Here is a 17,358-nt window from a genome sequence, read left to right as displayed (position 1 = left end):
TGATCTTCACAGTCTGCTTGATGAAACTCATTCTAACCCTGAATGTCAGAGTGTTCCTGCTTCTCTTTCCCATCATTCATGCTGGCAGTGGAGGAGATTTGGATGTTGGACTGTGTTTTGGATGATGTGTGTATGTTTGTGTTGGACTGCTGTCTGTAAAGCAAACGCACATTTTGCTTTGGATTTCAGTGTCACACAGACTTTAAGGTGCAATGAAGAGTTTGAGAGTTTCACAGTGAATTTTCCAGTGGAGGATTTTTCTTCTTCTTTGAAGGTTTGAAATGTGAACATTGTTCTGCTGCAGTCAATGGACTAAACCAGAGAAGAAGAAAACAGACTTTACCATGAAGATCCTCAGTGTGGATCAGTATAATATCAGCCTGATGTCTGCAGTTTAGTGTCAGCACAACTTTCACATCATATTCATCTCAGCACAACTAAAACATGCTGACTGACCCCAGAGTTTCAAGTTTACATCCTGGACTCTCCAGGAAACCACACAGATGCTTCACTCCTGGATCCTGCAGCTTCTTGGTCGAAAACCAGGAGTACTCATTACTCAGGTCCAGATTTCTCAGATGGGAGGGGTTGGACTTCAGTGCTGCTGCCAGATAATCACAGCTGATCTCTGACAAACCACAGTCCTTCAATCTGTATAAAGAATGAAAGATGTAAGTTTATTAGACAAAGTGCTTGAAATCATTCAGTGTTTCATCATCTGTTCAGAGCTGAAGAAGGTTCAGAATGTAGAAGTTTAGAAAATGGAAACTCCAAACAGCTGAAGCCAACAGGAAGCAGCTTCAAACAAACACAACAAGAGAAAAAACTCTGAATGTTTCACATTAAAGTCGTACATTTCTCATAAAAACAGGACAAAGACTTGAAAAAGTCGTGTTTTTCCTTCCAGGAACCACATGGCTTCACTTTTAAAGGTGAAGTGTGACAGAAATGGACATATTTGAAGTCCAACACCTTTTTCCAGTCACATTATTAAAGCAGACAAACTACAAGCTCATTTTCATTCCAACAAGTCATCTTCTGACCTGGACTAACAACACTGGTCTCTATGTGCAGCTGGCTGTGAGACCAGTGCTCAGGGAGCGTCTACAAAGTGCAACACTGAAAGAACATCACACACTCATTTGCTTCCAGCACTTTCACACAAACATCTACTGTCATTATTGTCACCAAACTCTGTGGATCCTTTATTGCAAATTCAAATGGGATCAAATGGTCAGACAAAAGAGGGTTATGAGGAAATATGATGAAATGTTGTGTATTAGCAGCAACTTATTGAATCTTTTTCCTCAGAAACCAAACAAAATGATTGACAAACATCTTTTTACAAACTCAGTGTTGGACTTGGATCAGCAGGATAAGCTGATGTTTAAAGGCATTTGAGTCTTGCTGTATGAGAGTCCAGTTCTTACTCAATATTTATGGATGATGTTCTTTCAGTGTTGCACTTTGTAGACGCTCCCTGAGCCTCACAGCCAGCTGCACATGGACCAGCTGACATTACCCAGCATTAGAGGCGGCTGTAAAAAATTCATGTTCCCATTTAAATGGTTTTAATTTGAATAAAACGATGTTGATTCATTCAATCCTGAATCGATGTTTAATATAAATGTATTTTGCCAGAATCTCAGGTTAAAGCTCACAAACTATTTCAACAAGCAGCAAACAGCTAAAACAGTAAATGAGAGCAGCTAAACACACAAAGATGGAAACACAGAGCGTGGATCGTTCACTCCACGGCACGTACACGGACACGCCGTCGGGGCTGAAAGCGGACAGCTCACAGATCCTGAAGCTGCAGGTTTCATCTGTCTCCAACCAAAACTGAGTGAAGCAGCAGCAAAAGAAGATCCAAACTCTGCTTCACGTTTGATCAATATGCTCATGAATTCTCTCTGACTTTGGCTGTTCCTGCCTGCACAGCTCTCTCTCTCTCAGTGTACTCCAAGAACAGCTTCAAACATCTGTTTCTGCATCATTCACTGTTTATTAGCCACCAGTCTGCTGTTGTGTTCAGTGCTGTCGGCCTCTGACAGTAAAGCCTCATTTCTGCTGTTCCATGGAAACTTTTTAAAATGATGACAGATTACAAACTCTCAGCTGTGTCTGTAATCAAACCTCTGTAACTTTGCTTCACTTCAGCAGCATCAGCTCATGTTCACATGTTGCTTCATGGTTTGCTTCAGTTTTTGATCGACTGCAGAATATTTTGAAGGTTATCTGCTATAAAAAGCCAGAAGAGGAAAATCTGCTTCATGTGTTTCTGTTTGATCCTCAGTGACTTTGACACAAAGGCCTCTGCTGTGATGATCACACCTCTGATCAAGTCTCACAGTGTCACAACTGATAAATGATCAGAGTTAGAATATTTCTGACTGTCTGCTGTGTGCCGTGACCTTTGACCTGCTAAAGACAGTCAGCTGTGGATTATTCATTGTTGTGTCTGATACTTAGAACTGTGAGGAAGAAGCTACACAGTTAATCAGGGTCCCCTCTCTCTGAATCAGGAAAGGTGGGCAGGCCGCGTGTGGGCCGCGGGCCATACGTTGAGTATCACTGTTTGAAATGTGAACATTGTTCTGCTGCAGTCAATGGACTAAACCAGAGAAGAAGAAAACAGACTTTACCATGAAGATCCTCAGTGTGGATCAGTATAATATCAGCCTGATGTCTGCAGTTTAGTGTCAGCACAACTTTCACATCATATTCATCTCAGCACAACTAAAACATGCTGACTGACCTCAGAGTTTCAAGTTTACATCCTGGACTCTCCAGGAAACCACACAGATGCTTCACTCCTGGATCCAGCAGGTTGCTGTTGAAGCTCAGGTCCAGCTGTCTCAGATGGGAGGGGTTGGACTTCAGTGCTGCTGCCAGATAATCACAGCTGATCTCTGACAAACCACAGCTCTTCAATCTGTATAAAGAATGAAAGATGTAAGTTTATTAGACAAAGTGCTTGAAATCATTCAGTGTTTCATCATCTGTTCAGAGCTGAAGAAGGTTCAGAATAGAGCAGGGCGATATGGCCAAAAATATTTATCACGATATATATTTGAAAATTTGCGATAACGATATAACAGACGATATAATTGATGCGAGACAAAATACAACTCCACAACATTACTAGCGCAAAAAGACAACCTTCCATTTATTTTCACTTAAACAAGAAGCTGGTTTTTATGTACATTAAAGCTTTATAAAAATGTAACAGTGCAAATGCAAATTCCTTGCTGAAAGTTTAACCAAAAGGCATTTCCAGTAGAAATGGGCTGACATATCCTGAGCATAACCATGTATAATATCCACTGAAGTTAAAAAGAGGTGCTTTGCAACATTAAACTGCAGTGTGCAGTACGCATTTTTCGCACCATAAGGTGCACGGGATTATAAGGCACATTAAGCGAAACAAAGCAGTCAGATAAATCAAACTTTATTAAACTCATTCTTCTTGCTTCCTCCACTTCTGTACCATTGATTCATTAATGTTGAATTCTCTGGCAGCTGCTCTATTCCCATGTTGTTGCAGTATATTAATGACTAACCTCGTATTGTGGATGGATTATCTCAGTTATTCTCCTGACTGAAGTTTGGTCCGTTTACAGCATCCTGCCATGCGATTGCATTTGTCTCTAACCATGAAGAACCTTCACGTTAACTTTTATAAGTGGAAAAGTGTTAGTGTTCGTCCTCCAGCTTCACTGTTTATGTTATGCTAACATAGCTGTGTCGCTAGCGATCACATAGCACATCATTATATACCAGCTAGCCCAACTTCAGTAACCCTACAAACATCACTGCTGTTTAGTTTCCTGTCTTCATTTATGTTGGAAGTGATAGCAGAGCTGTACGTTTGATTTTTTTCAGAAATCTCTCAGTCAGAACATGCAATATCATGCTTAGGTAACTAGCGAAACTAGCGAGATAACTTCCGCTAGCTTCCTGCTAACTTCTAACTCCGTTAAATGTAATAACTTTTGTTTTCATGGATTCCTGGAAGTTAAACTTTATAGTTACACCTGGTAAAGCAGCAATGCTGATCGTTTTATTAAAGATGAAAGAATTTAGACAGTTTTTAACTCTAAGTGATGCTGCAGTGTTGTTTGACCTGAAGCATACGGAGCTTAGGACCCAGATTACTCCCAGATTTAAGAGCATCTTAGTCCGACAAATATGACAATAACAACGGCCGCTTGCATGTTCTGCAAAAAAATGTGCTTTGTTGTGTATCTGATGGACAAACACCAAACCAGTTCCACATCACTGAAGTTGCACCATTTTTACAAACCAATTCTGGTTCATCTGTTTCACTCAACAATCGGCCATGTGCGTATGAAAACAAAGGCACTGCGCATGCGCGTTTTACTCCCATTCTATCGCGATATTTCATTTTCCTATCGTTGCCTAACATTATACCGGTATTACCGTGAACGGTATAATATGGCCCAGCCCTAGTTCAGAATGTAGAAGTTTAGAAAATGGAAACTCCAAACAGCTGAAGCCAACAGGAAGCAGCTTCAAACAAACACAACAAGAGAAAAAACTCTGAATGTTTCACATTAAAGTCGTACATTTCTCATAAAAACAGGACAAAGACTTGAAAAAGTCGTGTTTTTCCTTCCAGGAACCACATGGCTTCACTTTTAAAGGTGAAGTGTGACAGAAATGGACATATTTGAAGTCCAACACCTTTTTCCAGTCACATTATTAAAGCAGACAAACTACAAGCTCATTTTCATTCCAACAAGTCATCTTCTGACCTGGACTAACAACACTGGTCTCTATGTGCAGCTGGCTGTGAGACCAGTGCTCAGGGAGCGTCTACAAAGTGCAACACTGAAAGAACATCACACACTCATTTGCTTCCAGCACTTTCACACAAACATCTACTGTCATTATTGTCACCAAACTCTGTGGATCCTTTATTGCAAATTCAAATGGGATCAAATGGTCAGACAAAAGAGGGTTATGAGGAAATATGATGAAATGTTGTGTATTAGCAGCAACTTATTGAATCTTTTTCCTCAGAAACCAAACAAAATGATTGACAAACATCTTTTTACAAACTCAGTGTTGGACTTGGATCAGCAGGATAAGCTGATGTTTAAAGGCATTTGAGTCTCGCTGTATGAGAGTCCAGTTCTTACTCAATATTTATGGATGATGTTCTTTCAGTGTTGCACTTTGTAGACGCTCCCTGAGCCTCACAGCCAGCTGCACATGGACCAGCTGACATTACCCAGCATTAGAGGCGGCTGTAAAAAATTCATGTTCCCATTTAAATGGTTTTAATTTGAATAAAACGATGTTGATTCATTCAATCCTGAATCGATGTTTAATATAAATGTATTTTGCCAGAATCTCAGGTTAAAGCTCACAAACTATTTCAACAAGCAGCAAACAGCTAAAACAGTAAATGAGAGCAGCTAAACACACAAAGATGGAAACAGAGCGTGGATCGTTCACTCCATGGCACGTACACGGACACGCCGTCGGGGCTGAAAGTGGACAGCTCACAGATCCTGAAGCTGCAGGTTTCATCTGTCTCCAACCAAAACTGAGTGAAGCAGCAGCAGCAAAAGAAGATCCAAACTCTGCTTCACGTTTGATCAATATGCTCATGAATTCTCTCTGACTTTGGCTGTTCCTGCCTGCACAGCTCTCTCTCTCTCAGTGTACTCCAAGAACAGCTTCAAACATCTGTTTCTGCATCATTCACTGTTTATTAGCCACCAGTCTGCTGTTGTGTTCAGTGCTGTCGGCCTCTGACAGTAAAGCCTCATTTCTGCTGTTCCATGGAAACTTTTTAAAATGATGACAGATTACAAACTCTCAGCTGTGTCTGTAATCAAACCTCTGTAACTTTGCTTCACTTCAGCAGCATCAGCTCATGTTCACATGTTGCTTCATGGTTTGCTTCAGTTTTTGATCGACTGCAGAATATTTTGAAGGTTATCTGCTATAAAAAGCCAGAAGAGGAAAATCTGCTTCATGTGTTTCTGTTTGATCCTCAGTGACTTTGACACAAAGGCCTCTGCTGTGATGATCACACCTCTGATCAAGTCTCAGTGTCACAACTGATAAATGATCAGAGTTAGAATATTTCTGACTGTCTGCTGTGTGCCGTGACCTTTGACCTGCTAAAGACAGTCAGCTGTGGATTATTCATTGTTGTGTCTGATACTTAGAACTGTGAGGAAGAAGCTACACAGTTAATCAGGGTCCCCTCTCTCTGAATCAGGAAAGGTGGGCAGGCCGCGTGTGGGCCGCGGGCCATACGTTGAGTATCACTGTTTGAAATGTGAACATTGTTCTGCTGCAGTCAATGGACTAAACCAGAGAAGAAGAAAACAGACTTTACCATGAAGATCCTCAGTGTGGATCAGTATAATATCAGCCTGATGTCTGCAGTTTAGTGTCAGCACAACTTTCACATCATATTCATCTCAGCACAACTAAAACATGCTGACTAACCTCAGAGTTTCAAGTTTACATCCTGGACTCTCCAGGAAACCACACAGATGCTTCACTCCTGGATCCTGCAGCTTGTTGTTGGAGCTCAGGTCCAGCTCTCTCAGATGGGAGGGGTTGGACTTCAGTGCTGCTGCCAGATAATCACAGCTGATCTCTGACAAACCACAGCGCTCCAATCTGTATAAAGAATGAAAGATGTAAGTTTATTAGACAAAGTGCTTGAAATCATTCAGTGTTTCATCATCTGTTCAGAGCTGAAGAAGGTTCAGAATGTAGAAGTTTAGAAAATGGAAACTCCAAACAGCTGAAGCCAACAGGAAGCAGCTTCAAACAAACACAACAAGAGAAAAAACTCTGAATGTTTCACATTAAAGTTGTACATTTCTCATAAAAACAGGACAAAGACTTGAAAAAGTCGTGTTTTTCCTTCCAGGAACCACATGGCTTCACTTTTAAAGGTGAAGTGTGACAGAAATGGACATATTTGAAGTCCAACACCTTTTTCCAGTCACATTATTAAAGCAGACAAACTACAAGCTCATTTTCATTCCAACAAGTCATCTTCTGACCTGGACTAACAACACTGGTCTCTATGTGCAGCTGGCTGTGAGACCAGTGCTCAGGGAGCGTCTACAAAGTGCAACACTGAACGAACATCACACACTCATTTGCTTCCAGCACTTTCACACAAACATCTACTGTCATTATTGAGTCTCGCTGTATGAGAGTCCAGTTCTTAGTCAATATTTATGGATGATGTTCTTTCAGTGTTGCACTTTGTTTGGCACAAAATGAAATTATTTGGCCTCTCAGATGCTTTTAGAGATTCCCAAATGACTGATGATGACATCTCTGGGGTCTGATTAATAGAAAAAAAGTCTCTTTGAGACCTTTTGTAACTGACAAACTCTTCATCTGCTAACAACACTGAGTTGAATCTCCATGGCTGATAGTTGGAGCAGGCATCAGGAATACACATTGAAAAAACAAGAGGAGAAATCACCAGAGTCTTATAATCACATTCTGTAACTAAAGGGAGACGTTTTTCTATACAAATATATGTTTTATGGACATTAGAAAAAAAAGAGTATTGATGTGAAGCAGGATTATGAAATCTCCATACATCAGCCAGCCCATAATTATCAAGAAAGCTCTGAATGACGCATGCTGAGTTTGGACTAAGTGTACTTTTGTGTGAACTGTGGTCCATAGCAGATAATGAGCAGTTTAGGTCTCCCTCAAAGATGATATTGTGTGATGACATATTGGGGAGCCGCGCAAAGACATTAGTGAAAAATCTGTGATCGTCCCAATTAGAGGCGTAGATATTTGCTAAGATCAAAGGAAAACCATAAACTATATTTTCTGCACTTAAAATCCTGTAATTTTCTCATAAATCGACAGTGCGGCTTATGGATGAATTCTGGTTGTGCTTACTGACCTCGAACCGATTTTATGTGGTACACGGCGCTCAGAAACCTTTCAAAAGATGTTTTGGTACGACTTTGCTCAGCTACGAGGCCGCACCGCTTGATGGATTGTTGGAGCATTACAGCTACGAGGAGCCTCGCGGAGTGATACGTACTCTGCTTCAACGTAATATTACTGTATTGAGTGTGTATAAGGACCATAAATGGCACCTGTAAGAGACACGGTTACAAAGAGGATTTCAAACTCCAGGCTGTCAGTCACGCAGTAGAACCTGGGAACAGAGCAGCTGCTTGTTATTATGCTCAGCGTCTGTTGGTTTACATTTTGACTGCACGATTGTGAGCTTTTTGTTATGCACAAAAACAACCTTGTTTTCTTTTATTTATGGAGCATTATTATTTAATAAATGCTGATCATTTATTTCTGAGTAATTGTTTCATGTACATCTACGCTGTATGTTAATAAATGTGCCTGTGTGAGATTTGGGACACAGCTTTGACTAAGAACTCTCTTTTTGTTCGAACTTTCTGGCTTCAAAAATATCGAGATATACAGTGGGGCAAAAAAGTATTTAGTCAGCCACCGATTGTGCAAGTTCCCCCACTTAAAATGATGACAGAGGTCAGTAATTTGCACCAGAGGTACACTTCAACTGTGAGAGACCGAATGTGAAAAAAAAATCCATGAATTCACATGGTAGGATTTGTAAAGAATTTATTCGTAAATCAGGGTGGAAAATAAGTATTTGGTCACCTCAAACAAGGAAAATCTCTGGCTCTCACAGACCTGTAACGTCTTCTGTAAGAAGCTTTTCTGTCCCCCACTCGTTACCTGTATGAATGGCACCTGTTTGAACTCATCATCTGTATAAAAGACACCTGTCCACAGCCTCAAACAGTCAGACTCCAAACTCCGCCATGGCCAAGACCAAAGAGCTTTCGAAGGACACCAGGAAAAGTATTGTAGACCTGCACCAGACTGGGAAGAGTGAATCTACAATAGGCAAGCAGCTTGGTGTGAAGAAATCAACTGTGGGAGCAATCATCAGAAAATGGAAGACATACAAGACCACTGATAATCTCCCTCGATCTGGGGCTCCACGCAAGATCTCATCCCGTGGGGTCAAAATGATCATGAGAACGGTGAGCAAAGATCCCAGAACCACACGGGGGGACCTGGTGAATGACCTGCAGAGAGCTGGGACCAAAGTAACAAAGGTCACCATCAGTAACACACTACAACGGCAGGGAATCAAATCCCGCAGTGCCAGACGTGTTCCGCTGCTGAAGCCAGTGCATGTCCAGGCCCGTCTGAAGTTTGCCAGAGAGCACATGGATGATACAGCAGAGGATTGGGAGAATGTCATGTGGTCAGATGAAACCAAAGTAGAACTTTTTGGTATAAACTCAACTCGTCGTGTTTGGAGGAAGAAGAATACTGAGTTGCATCCCAAGAACACCATACCTACTGTGAAGCATGGGGGTGGAAACATCATGCTATGGGGCTGTTTTTCTGCCAAGGGGACAGGACGACTGATCCGTGTTAAGGACAGAATGAATGGGGCCATGTATCGTGAGATTTTGAGCCAAAACCTCCTTCCATCAGTGAGAACTTTGAAGATGAAACGAGGCTGGGTCTTCCAACATGACAATGATCCAAAACACACCGCCCGGACAACAAAGGAGTGGCTCCGTAAGAAGCATTTGAAAGTCCTGGAGTGGCCTAGCCAGTCTCCAGACCTCAACCCCATAGAAAATCTGTGGCGGGAGTTGAAAGTCCGTGTTGCTCGGCGACAGCCCCAAAACATCACTGCTCTCGAGAAGATCTGCATGGAGGAATGGGTCAAAATAGCAGCTACTGTGTGCAAACCTGGTAAAGACCTATAGTAAACGTTTGACCTCTGTTATTGCCAACAAAGGTTATGTTACAAAGTATTGAGTTGTATTTTTGTTAATGACCAAATACTTATTTTCCACCCTGATTTACGAATAAATTCTTTACAAATCCTACCATGTGAATTCATGGATTTTTTTTTCACATTCTGTCTCTCACAGTTGAAGTGTACCTGTGGTGCAAATTACTGACCTCTGTCATCATTTTAGGTGGGGGAACTTGCACAATCGGTGGCTGACTAAATACTTTTTTGCCCCACTGTATATCGTATATCGCCATCCAGCTAAAGAATATCGAGATATGAACTTTGGGTCATATCGCCCAGTCGTAATATTGCAATAGGTTGTCCGTTAAACTCAAGCGGGGCTTGGGCCCTGGCACGGCGTAGCCACACAATCCTGGTAGTAGTGACGCTCGGCTATGACGGCGTGCGGGTCACCAGCTGGCTTTCTCAGGATAGGGCTCCTGTGTGAGCGGTCGACAATAACGTCTTTATCCATACCCAGCACTTCACGTAGTAGCACGGATACGGCCGTGGAGGAGCTCGAGTCCAGGCCCTCTGGGATCCCTATGATGTGGATGTTAGCTCTTCGCTTCCTGCCTTCATCACATTTATCCTTCAGGTCAGACAGCTCCTCCTTCATACTCTCTACTGTAGACTGCAGGGTGGTCACCTCATCGCTCCACATTGACAGCCCATCCTCAGCTTCTTTCACTGTAACCTTTACTCCATCAACTTCGCCGCACGTCGCCGCCATGCTGTTAGCGATCTCATTTCTCAGTCCTTGCACGTCAGCCCTTATATTGTCAAAATCTTCTTTCAATGCATTTCTGAGTTCTTCTTTTAACAGCGTACTAATGTCCTCTTTAATGGATTGAAGAAGCTCCAGTTTTAGAGCAGTAGGATCCACATCACGCGCGTCTGTTGAGTCTGCTCTTCAGCGGCCGTAGAGCTGGACGCTGCCCTTTGGCCATCATCGATACTCTCGCCCGAGATCGCACCGGGGCTAAAATATTCACCTGCTCAGCTGTTTTTGATCAGTTTGAGCCTGTGTGGTTTGATCAGGTGGAGGAACGATGTGATGCTATAAAGACATCATCTTGTCCAAATGATGTTGTTCCAACACGTGTTTAAAAAGATTTTAAAGGTTGTCGGTTCCGACATCTTAGCGATTTTTAACAGCAGTCTTAGTTCAGGTGTTGTACAGCCTGTTTTAAACATGCTGTTGTACAGCCTGTACTAAAAACCTGATCTGGATCCTCTGTCCGCTCAAACTTCAGGCCTATTTCAAAGCTTCCCTTCCTGTCGAAGATTTTGTAAAAGATTATATTTGTTCAGCTGCAATCTGTTGTAAAGGTTTCAGTCTGGTTTTAAAGCTCTTCACAGCACTGAAACTGCACTTTGAAAAGTTCTTAATGATCTTTTATCAGCCACTGATCAGGAGACTCCGCTGTGCTTTTGGATCTGACCGCTGCCTTGACCACAGCATCTTGACCTCACCATTGGAGCATGGCGGCATCAAGGGCGCTCTATTAGACTGGTTCAGCTCTTTTATTAAATCGCATTATTACATTTGGGGCTTATATTTGACGGCAATTTGAAAAACAGCTGAGCTCAGTTGTACAGCGGTCTTTCTTCAAACTGAGGCTTTTATCTAAGGTGAGATCATTTCTATCTTTTAAAAACCTTGAACGGGCGATCCACGTTTTCATGACGTCCCAGCTGGATTATTGTAACTCCTTATATGTTGGAGTTAGTGGGACCTGCCTGGCAAGACTGCAGCTGGTCCAGAAAGCTGCAGCTCGTCTTCTGACACAAGCTCAAAGACATTTATCGTCCCAACAACCACATATACGCTGGTCCCTCGCTGTAACACAGTTCACCTTTGGTGGCCTCGCTGTTTCGCTGATCTTTTTTGTGCAATTTTGCATGTTTTTGTTTTTTACAGCGCATTGTGTTCTGCGTCCTGATTGGCTGTAGACCATCGTCAGTCAATCTCGTGCCGTGTCTCCTGTACAGTACAGAATGTGTTCAAATTTACAGCAGTGTGACTCTGCAGTGCTGCACTGTATGTTTGTACGTTTTGTCCCAACAAACAACAATGATGACGAGACGTTTTGCACCTGTGGTAGCAGCCAAAGGCAGAGGAAGATGCTGACCATCATAGTTTCAACAAGGAGGCAAAAAGGTTGTAACTGTCCACAACAAGAACATCGTAAGGATGGAGTCAGCTTTGGCTTTGTGGCTCAGTGACCGCAGGAAAAAGAACATCGTGCTGGACACCAACATTATCTGCATAAAAACTCAAAAGCTTTATGCAACTTTACCTGACAGCGAGGAGCCCAGGCCATGGACGAGTGCTCCTCACACAGAAGCTCATTTAATGCCAGCAAAGGCTGATTTGACACGTTTCAGAAACACTTTGCTTTCACTCTTTAATAATGAACTTATTTTTCTATGAAGGTTTGAACTTTGTTTAAACAAGAGAGAAAAGTGTGAAAATGTTCATGCCTGTCTGAGAAAAGTGTAGAAAGTGTGCAGTGAGGGTTTAACTGCCTTAAAACTTCTATAATACTTGTAAAACATAAAGCTGCTACTTCATTCTGAGACTTATTTTTAGAACGTAACTCGATAAACGAGCGACCGCAGTAATGTATTGTGTTTATTTTGAAAACTCTCAACAGGATCTTCAGATTTATTTTGAAAGCTTTATCTGGAAAACACAAACACATAAGCAGGAAACAAAGAGCGTGATATGAAACGATAGACGTTTTCATATGGTCATCATACATACATCGTTCTATCGAACAGCCCCAGCTCCTGCTGTCAGTCTCTGTAAATCTGCTCTTAAAACACATTTGTATTCACTGGCTTTTAATACAGCATGAGAGTTATTTGATATTTGATGTGTGATATTAATATTAGGAGTTATTTTAATAGTTATTTTGGATTCTTGTACAGCACTGTGGTCAACGCTGCTGCTGTAATTAATGTGCTATAAACACATAAACAATCTGCAGTTAAACATCCAAAACTAAAGATGTGATCGCTGCCTTTAGAAAATGTGCTGATGCACAAGATATCAGCTCCATTAAGGTGGAATGTGGCCGTGTTAGAAACATGTTGGAAGAAGTTTGAAGCTGAAACTGTGAAGCTGAGAGTGAAAGAGCTCCAGCGTCTGTCACAGGAAACTTTCTTATTTCCACACTGATGAAAGCATCAAGCTTTGATTTCCTGCTGCTTTTATTGAGTCACACTGTGAAACTGAGCCACAGCTGAACCAGCATCCCTGTACAGCAGACACTTACAGCGCTTGGCTGCTTCCATTGGACCCTCTGCACAGAGCTTCAGTTTCCTCTTCTGGTCCCAAAGTGCAGAACAACAAGGTTTCAAACAGCTTCGTTCCAGCAGCATCAGCCACAGACATGCAGAGAGAATCCTTTGGTTGTGTTGTGTGTTTGCATATCTGCTGTGTTGCTTTGTGAGGATGGATCATCTCCTGCAGCTCCAGATAAACAAGCTGGACCTGAACCTGGTAGCTTCACTTAGAAGACACTTGTGACGGGAACGTGTGAGAAGTTTTGTGCAGACAAGTGTGGATTTAGAGTGTGGGACGAGCTCTCCACAGTCTTTGTGGAGATCCACATTCTGCATACTGCCTGTGAGAAGCTGCAGACATTTGTCCTCCAAATCCACTGAGCAGCTGCTCGTGGTGGTATTAGCTTCATGTGTGCGTGTTAGCATGAAGCCTCGGTCACACTCTGCTGTGGACACGGTCACGGACAGCTGGACGCCTGATGGACGAGTCGTCCTTCCTGTTAAACTTCTTTGAGCATCAGAATAGCATGAGAAGCTCAGTGGACACTGTTCAGTGTTTTAACTCTCGCTTTCACTTCAGCTTCACCAACAACAGCACAAGCAGAGCAGCCCACTGCCTGCATGGCTGGGACAGCGCCCCCTGGTGACTGTAAACCACTACAACATGTAGACGGCCGTCTGCAGGCTGGATGTAGCACCACCGCAGAGACGTGCTGCAGCTCTGTTTAGTTACCCAGCTGACAGCAGAGGCTGTAGTTTACTGTTACCAACATGGAAAACTGAAGCTTCACCAGCTGGAGCTACAGAGCTGGAGAACAAAGGAGACTGAGAGGCCAGAATGATGTGGGAGGAAACATCAAGAGCCTGTTTGAAAGGAGACACATGTGGATGCTGTGCCAGTCTGTGGTCTGTCAGAAGTCAGCTGAGTCACACTGCAAGAAGCTGCAGAATCTCAGAGGAGGAGATTTGGAAGTGTTTGTGGGACAAACTGGACTCAAAGAAAGAAGATGTTTGTGAAGTCTTTGGTGGAGGTGAGCAGTGTGAAGCAGAACACATGCAGATGAATCAGGAGGTCAGCATCAGTGTCTCCTTGTGGTGGACGGTAAAAGAATCAGAGCCAACGCTCCCGTCCACCCTCGGCATGAAGCAGTGCTGTTTCTGAAACAGGAGGACAAGTCCAGAGAAGACAGAGGAAGCAAAGATGAGGGTGGGACAGGACAGCAGGACTTCCTTCACACCTGCAGCTCCATCACACTGCTGTAGCTCCTCTTCATCACACATGTACCTGCAGCCTGTCTTCAAGTCCAGGAGTCACCTCCACACAGTGTAGAAGCCTCCTGTGCAGACCATGGAGTCCAGCCTCTGTCAGGGAAGTCGGCACTAAAGCCTGAAAGACTTCAATCTGTCTCTGCTCCACCCGAGAAAGACCAGCACCGTACTTGTTGTGCATTCAAGGAGGGAACATCAGCGCTGCATCGTGGGAACAACACCGCAGGAACAAAGACACAGCACGGCCGATGAAGGACGAGGACAAAGGAAAGGTGAGTGAGAAGACCCCGGTGGTGTGGACGGACCTGCAGGGGCTCCAAGACTGAGGAACAGAGACGTCCATGTACCAGCTGAGGATGCTGCAGTGATCCAGGGAGCTCGGTCCAATCTGAGGCCGTGTGAACTACGTGGACCACAGTTTCTTCACAGACTTCAGCCACGTGAACATCTGGAGATCCAACAGTGTACGAGCTGTGAGCCATCAGCTGTTTCTCTCATCAGCTGCTGTAATGAGAGCTGCTGGAATCATCTCGAGCAGCAGGAAATCACTGATGTTGTTTCTAACCAAAGATATGGGACTGAGCTCCGCTGAGCTCCTTCTACTTTCATCCAGATAGAAACTGCTACAGTCTGCTGATTATTGCTTTGCCTCCATCACACGAGCTCTTTATCCTGTTCTTCACTCTCATTGGTTCTTTGTCTGCTTGTTTTTACAACAGTAGTCTTCTGATTGGTCAAAGGAGACAATCAGCTGTGACTAAATGTAGCTCCTACAGCAGTGATGGGAATAACTACTGAAGCTAATCCAGTATCAAAGCTCAGGAATCAGCAGCTCCCACCTCGTTTTCTTTCAACAACTATTTTTAGCTGCTGTGTTTTTGTGTTTCTGCAGACCTCAGACATCCTGCTGCTCTGGACAACTTTTTCATTCTTTTGTATCATTATTTTGCTTTTCTTTTATTATTATGTTATATGTATTAATATGTGAAACACTTATTCTTTGTGTTTTTGCTTTGCTCCTGTCAAACTGCTTTAATAAAATCTGCTGCAGTCTAAACTGTGGACGTTCCCTTTTTAACCCTTTGTGAAACAATAAAGGTTTAAATCTGAGTATTCATCTATGTTAGTGTTTAATGGGTCTAATAGGTTGCTTTGGCCTTTCCCAGTAATATCTTCCCTTGCAGTCTGTGGTCCAGGCTTCTAAAACCATCCCAGGTTAACAAGAACTACAATCTAGAGGAGAGCTGCCATAACAGGTGTGACTGATGAGATCTGACCTGCAAGGTTACTCAGGTTTGTTTGTATCAGGACAAGCAGGGAAGCCGCCTGGACGTCAAAGTAGTTAGAGCTGGGCGAGTGTCCTCACCCACATCGGCTTCACAACTCTGCATCATCTACTGAGTAAGACTCAGAGCATCAGAGATTAGAAGGTCTACAAAGAGCTGAACCAGACTTCCTGTATAAAGGTTTTAGTTCCACAGATCGACAGTGTCAGCACAACTAAAACGTGGAGACTGACCTCAGAGTTTCAATTTGATGTTGTGGATTCTCCAGAAGAACACACAGCTGCTTCACTCCTGAATCCTGCAGCTTGTGGTAGCTCAGGTCCACCTCTCTGGGATACGAAGGGTTGAGCTTCAGCACTGCTTCCAGATAATCACAGCTGATCTCTGACAAATCACAGCGCTCCAAACTGTATAGAGAATGAAAGATGTAAGTTTATTAGACAAAGTGCTTGAAATCATTCAGTGTTTCATCATCTGTTCAGAGCTGAAGAAGGTTCAGAATGTAGAAGTTTAGAAAATGGAAACTCCAAACAGCTGAAGCCAACAGGAAGCAGCTTCAAACAAACACAACAAGAGAAAAAACTCTGAATGTTTCACATTAAAGTCGTACATTTCTAACAAGAGTGTTTTAAAGACAGAGTCACTGATGATCATCTTCTGCCCAGTAAAACTTTGGTTTTCCACATGTGAGTGTTAATGATGCACAAAGACTGTGAGTGCAAAGAGGGAGCGAGGAGGATGACAGAGAGATGGTACAGGAGCATCAAGAACCCGGCGAGGAAATGAGCAGAAGGACTTTGGAGCCTGTTGGATTGAAGCTTTCACAGAGACGTGTTTGACTGGACACCACCAGGACAGACTTTTAATCCCAGGATTTGGATGAGCTTTCTGTCTTTATGGTCACAAATGATGCTGTAACTCTGTGACTGTCCTGGAACTGTCAGCAGTGTGGTTACGTCCTTTTGACCTGAGTTTCCACAGCTCTTATAACAGCAGTGTACATTCAGACTGAGACACGCTTCAGTCTGTATGGACCTGTTTCTGTAGCTGCCACCATCATTCTACGGTCGTGTCCAAATTCATGGGCTGCATCCTCCCGAGGACCCGGCCTTTGCGGTCTACGTGGGCTGGGTCCTCAGAAGGTCGGGTAGGCTGGAAATAAACGGCTGGGGAAATTGGACGGTCTAGCCTTCTGATTAGCGTCACCGCTGTCTCGGTGGAGTTTAATAAACTCAGCCGTCTGCTCCTTGCTATCTAAAATATAACAGGACACTGGTGTAAATTCTCGACCGTCTCATACTTCTGTTTAATCAGTTTTCTGTTTGACGTTTAGTCAGCTCTGTAAAGACCAAGGAGGAACCCACCTGGGGGATTAATAAAGTTTTATTTTATCTAATCTAATCTAATAACTTTAATCTCAGCCAAACCGATTTACTCACGAACAAACAAAACACTGAAAAAAGCCCAACAATAAAATTTTGAGGTTGTCTAAGTGACTTATATATCACGTTTAACCTGAGTAGCGAAAGTCCGCGGTGATCTGAAAATGATGTGCCGGGAGTTGTGCCGTTCTCGGCGCCTTCAGTGACCCTCGAGCTCCCGGCGAGCTATCGAGCTGGTGGGTAGCAGACGTCTCCGAAAACGTCGAAGCACTTTTGCAAATATGCG

At 43.1% G+C, this 17,358-nt stretch overlaps 2 protein-coding genes across 2 annotated transcripts in view; both read right to left on the bottom strand.

Annotated features, from left to right (window-relative positions):
- Positions 1-17,358, bottom strand: part of LOC146548102 (NACHT, LRR and PYD domains-containing protein 12-like) — a 431,005-nt gene that overhangs the window by 328,091 nt on the left and 85,556 nt on the right. The window lies entirely within an intron of this gene.
- The window catches only part of LOC146548105 (ribonuclease inhibitor-like), a 36,537-nt gene that overhangs the window by 3,161 nt on the left and 16,018 nt on the right, over positions 1-17,358 (bottom strand). Inside the window, exons 2-4 of the mRNA XM_085263802.1 lie at positions 15,924-16,047; positions 2,759-2,935; positions 457-651 (exon numbers count right to left, since the gene is read on the bottom strand). Coding sequence (XP_085119928.1) covers positions 457-651; positions 2,759-2,935; positions 15,924-16,047 — 496 coding nt within the window. The remainder of the gene's footprint in view (positions 1-456; positions 652-2,758; positions 2,936-15,923; positions 16,048-17,358) is intronic.

Source organism: Mchenga conophoros, linkage group LG23, assembly GCF_057382185.1.
Source record: "Mchenga conophoros isolate Kocher_MC1m ecotype Shallow Benthic linkage group LG23, M_conophoros_male_GT1.1, whole genome shotgun sequence".
NCBI classification, from domain to species: domain Eukaryota; kingdom Metazoa; phylum Chordata; class Actinopteri; order Cichliformes; family Cichlidae; genus Mchenga; species Mchenga conophoros.
Note: the sequence above shows the minus strand (reverse complement) of the source record. Positions and strands in the feature narration are given on the sequence as shown.